The 3,591-nt window shown below is 55.4% G+C and overlaps 1 protein-coding gene across 1 annotated transcript; it reads left to right on the top strand.

The window, feature by feature from the left end:
• The first annotated feature begins 1,088 nt into the window (after positions 1-1,088).
• On the top strand, positions 1,089-3,235 carry LOC116966393 (dual specificity protein phosphatase 13-like). Its single transcript, XM_033012597.1, has 3 exons — positions 1,089-1,268; positions 1,781-1,998; positions 2,730-3,235. Exons 1-3 carry the CDS (start codon positions 1,129-1,131, stop codon positions 2,927-2,929), a joined length of 558 nt encoding a protein of 185 aa, XP_032868488.1. The 5' UTR covers positions 1,089-1,128; the 3' UTR covers positions 2,930-3,235.
• The last annotated feature ends 356 nt before the right edge of the window (positions 3,236-3,591 follow it).

Raw genomic sequence — 3,591 nt, 5'->3', positions numbered from 1 at the left:
TCACATCAGCCCCCGCCCCCTCCCCCCCGGCCAGCACAGCGCCCCCTGCAGTACTGGAGACACAGACGCAGCGCCCCCTGCAGTACCGGAGACACAGACACAGCGCCCCCTGCAGTACCGGAGACACAGCGCCCCCTGCAGTACTGGAGACACAGACACAGCGCCCCCTGCAGTACCGGAGACACAGCGCTCCCTGCAGTACCAGAGACACAGACACAGCGCCCCCTGCAGTACTGGAGACACAGACACAGCGCCCCCTGCAGTACCGGAGACACAGACACAGCGCCCCCTGCAGTACCGGAGACACAGACACAGCGCCCCCTGCAGTACCGGAGACACAGCGCCCCCTGCAGTACTGGAGACACAGACACAGCGCCCCCTGCAGTACCGGAGACACAGCGCCCCCTGCAGTACCGGAGACACAGACACAGCGCCCCCTGCAGTACCGGAGACACAGCGCCCCCTGCAGTACTGGAGACACAGACACAGCGCCCCCTGCAGTACCGGAGACACAGGCACAGCACCCCCTGCAGTACTGGAGACACAGACAGAGCGCCCCCTGCAGTACTGGAGACACAGACACAGCGCCCCCTGCAGTACCGGAGACACAGCGCCCCCTGCAGTACTGGAGACACAGACACAGCGCCCCCTGCAGTACTGGAGACACAGACACAGCGCCCCCTGCGGAAAATTCCACAGATTCTCAACTCTGGGTGAAAAAGTTTTTCCTCATCTCAATCCTAAATGGCCGAACCCTTATTCTTAAACTGTGACCCTGGATCTGGACTCCCCCAACATCGGGAACATTTTTCCTGCATCTACCCTGCCCAATCCTCTAAGAATTGTATATGTTTCTATAAGATTCACGCCAACACACGCCAGTACTTTGTTAAATATATTATGTGTCCGTGAATGGACGTGACTTGTGTCGGTCATTCATTCAAGTTCTTCAGCCCAGACCTGAACCACGGAACCAGAATCTTTGTGTGGATTTGTTTTGAGATATCGGATACGGACCGGGCGGGGTTTTGTTTTGGGTCGCATCAGGCGAACACTGGCACCTGTCATCAGTCGAGACTGACAGCGAGCAGGCAGCTCGGAGCAGCGACGGTGCCCCGACTTCAGGCCATGTCCGGACCCAGTGTCCACCCCCCGATGCCCGGCGCCGGGACCCCCACAGTAAACGAGCTGGAGCGGCTCCTGCGCGACAACACAGTGGCGCTGAGTCGGGTGGACGAGGTGTGGCCCAGTCTGTACATCGGGGACATGTGAGTGAGTGAGTGAGTGAGTGAGTGAGTGAGTGAGTGAGTGAGTGAGTGAGTGAGTGAGTGAGTGAGTGAGTGAGTGAGTGTCCAGGGGCGGCGGCAGAATGACTGATCCCCGCCTCGGGACCGGCTCACCGCCCACACTGACCGGGCACATCAGGGTAGACCACTCGGCCCTTCAAACTCAGGCCACCCACTCACCTGCTCCAAGAGGACTCTCCGCGGGCCCCATCCCCCCTCTGCCTCTCCGTATATCTGTACATATCGGCCCGGCTGCCCGAGAAGTGACCTGTCGCCTATGTTTCCATCGGGTCCCAGGTCCCCAACGTTGGAGCCTCGGCCGGTGCCGGACGTTTCAAGGCAGGGGGGGGGGGCATGCAGACGGGACAGGCGGGAAAGCCTCTCCGGTGCCGAACCGCCCCATGTTCGCAACCGAAACGCCTCAGAATTGGGAAACGGTGTCTGACCCTGTCTCTGACCTTTGACTTAACCTCTGACCTCTGCTTGGCCTCCAGGACGGTGGCCCACGACAGGTTCCAGCTGTGGAAGCTGGGCATCACCCACGTACTGAACGCTGCCCACAAACAGCTGGCATCCAGCGGCTGCCAAGACTTCTACGGGACCGCCATGGATTACCGCGGCATCGCCGCCCGCGACCTGCCCCACTTTGACATCTCCGCATATTTCTATTCCGCAGCTGAATACATTCACCAGGCAGTTGATGTTCTTGGAGGTAAGAAACCATCCCCGTGTGCCACACGCACACATTGTTAACTTCAGTAGAACATGCAAGCCCTCTCTGTGTGTAAAGACTCTGTGCACTCTCTCCACGCTCCAGGGCTCCCGTGTGTTCAGAAGTGATAGGAGCAGAGTTAGGTCATTCGGCCCATCAAGTCTACTGTGCCACTCAATCATGGCTGATCTATCTCTCCCTCAACCCCATTCTCCTGCCATCTCCCCATAACCTCTGATCCACTACATTGGTGTTGTCCAGTGTCGGCGGGTTCACGATTAGATTGACATACGAACATTATGCAATCATAGAACAATGTACAGCGCGGAAACAATCCCTTCGGCCCATTTTGTCTATGCTGACCAAATTGGCATTCTGGGTTAGTCCCATTTGCCTGCATTTAGTCCATATCCCTCTGGAGTCGAGACCCTTCCCGCCCATGCTTATGTCGGACACAGTCACGTGGTGGGGTGTAGGGAAGGGATAGGGCAGGAAGATTACAGAGATGATGTTCGGGGTCCCTATCTAAAAGCTTATTAAACGCCACTATCGTATCTGCCTCCACAATAAACGCAACTAAACCACGACTCGTGGCGGTGTGTTCCAGACACTCACTGTGTCAAATGTGGTTATTTCCTGAGTTCACACATTATGGAACAGGTATCATTTACTGGGCATTTACTGTCGGCTGCCAGTTGGTTGGAGTCACTGCGGGCTTTGCTTTGTCTCAGGGAAGGTCTTCGTCCATTGTGCTTTCGGATATAGCCGGGCGGCCACTCTGGCGTTGGCTTATCTAATGATCCACCAACGCCTCTCGCTGTGGGATGCCGTCATCACGGTGGCGAAACACAGACGCATCTACCCCAACCGAGGATTTCTGAAACAGTTGCGGACCTTGGACACAAAATTACAGCAAGAAAGGAAAGTTTGATTTAGTCATCTCTTTGCGGCTCAGTAAATGTTGAGCAATTCTTGTCTGCAGTAGGACTACTGTTTAACGATAACTCATTGTGGTGAAATAACTGCTTGTGAGCAGAGACGCGCGAGTATTTTAGTGAACTTCACACTCATTCTGTTGATGAACACGCACAGTCCCAAACTCTACTGGCGCCAGATTCTCACTTTACCTGGAACTAGACCAAGGAGCCGTGTCATTGTTGAAGTGTTTCTGCAATTGTGAAGAGCTGTTATTACCTGCAGACAATTAGTTTTAATAAAAGATAATTTTGTCGACTCAGCTGCGACTTTGTTTTGACATCCTGGCTTCCTGTTCACGGGCGAGACCAAGCGTAGACTCGGCGACCGTTTCACGGAACTTCCCAAGGTCTGTCGGACCTCCCGGCTGCTACATTTTACCTCCCATTCCCATTCCCACACTGGCCTTTCTGTCCTGGACCGCCTCCATTGGCCACAAGCAAACTAGAGGAACAGCAGTTTGTAACCCAAATGTATGAATGTTGAATTCTCCAATTTTAGGCAACCGCTCACAGCACCCCCTCTACCCCTCCCCTCCACCCCTCCACGACCCGCTTTTCCATCAGCTTCTTCCTCATGTCCACTCTGAGCGTCGCTCTGAGCCCTCGGGATCTCCCG

The sequence above is a fragment of the Amblyraja radiata genome, chromosome 37, assembly GCF_010909765.2.
Source record: "Amblyraja radiata isolate CabotCenter1 chromosome 37, sAmbRad1.1.pri, whole genome shotgun sequence".
Lineage (NCBI taxonomy): Eukaryota > Metazoa > Chordata > Chondrichthyes > Rajiformes > Rajidae > Amblyraja > Amblyraja radiata.
Note: the sequence above shows the minus strand (reverse complement) of the source record. Positions and strands in the feature narration are given on the sequence as shown.

What these genes read in the sequence shown, in the direction of transcription:
- LOC116966393 (XM_033012597.1), top strand. Translation starts at nt 1,129, where the DNA reads ATGTCCGGACCCAGTGTCCACCCCCCGATGCCCGGCGCCGGGACCCCC. An exon ending in AGTCTGTACATCGGGGACAT is followed by an intron (nt 1,269 to 1,780) that starts GTGAGTGAGTGA and finishes CTTGGCCTCCAG; the next exon opens with GACGGTGGCCCACGACAGGT. An exon ending in GGCAGTTGATGTTCTTGGAG is followed by an intron (nt 1,999 to 2,729) that starts GTAAGAAACCAT and finishes GCTTTGTCTCAG; the next exon opens with GGAAGGTCTTCGTCCATTGT.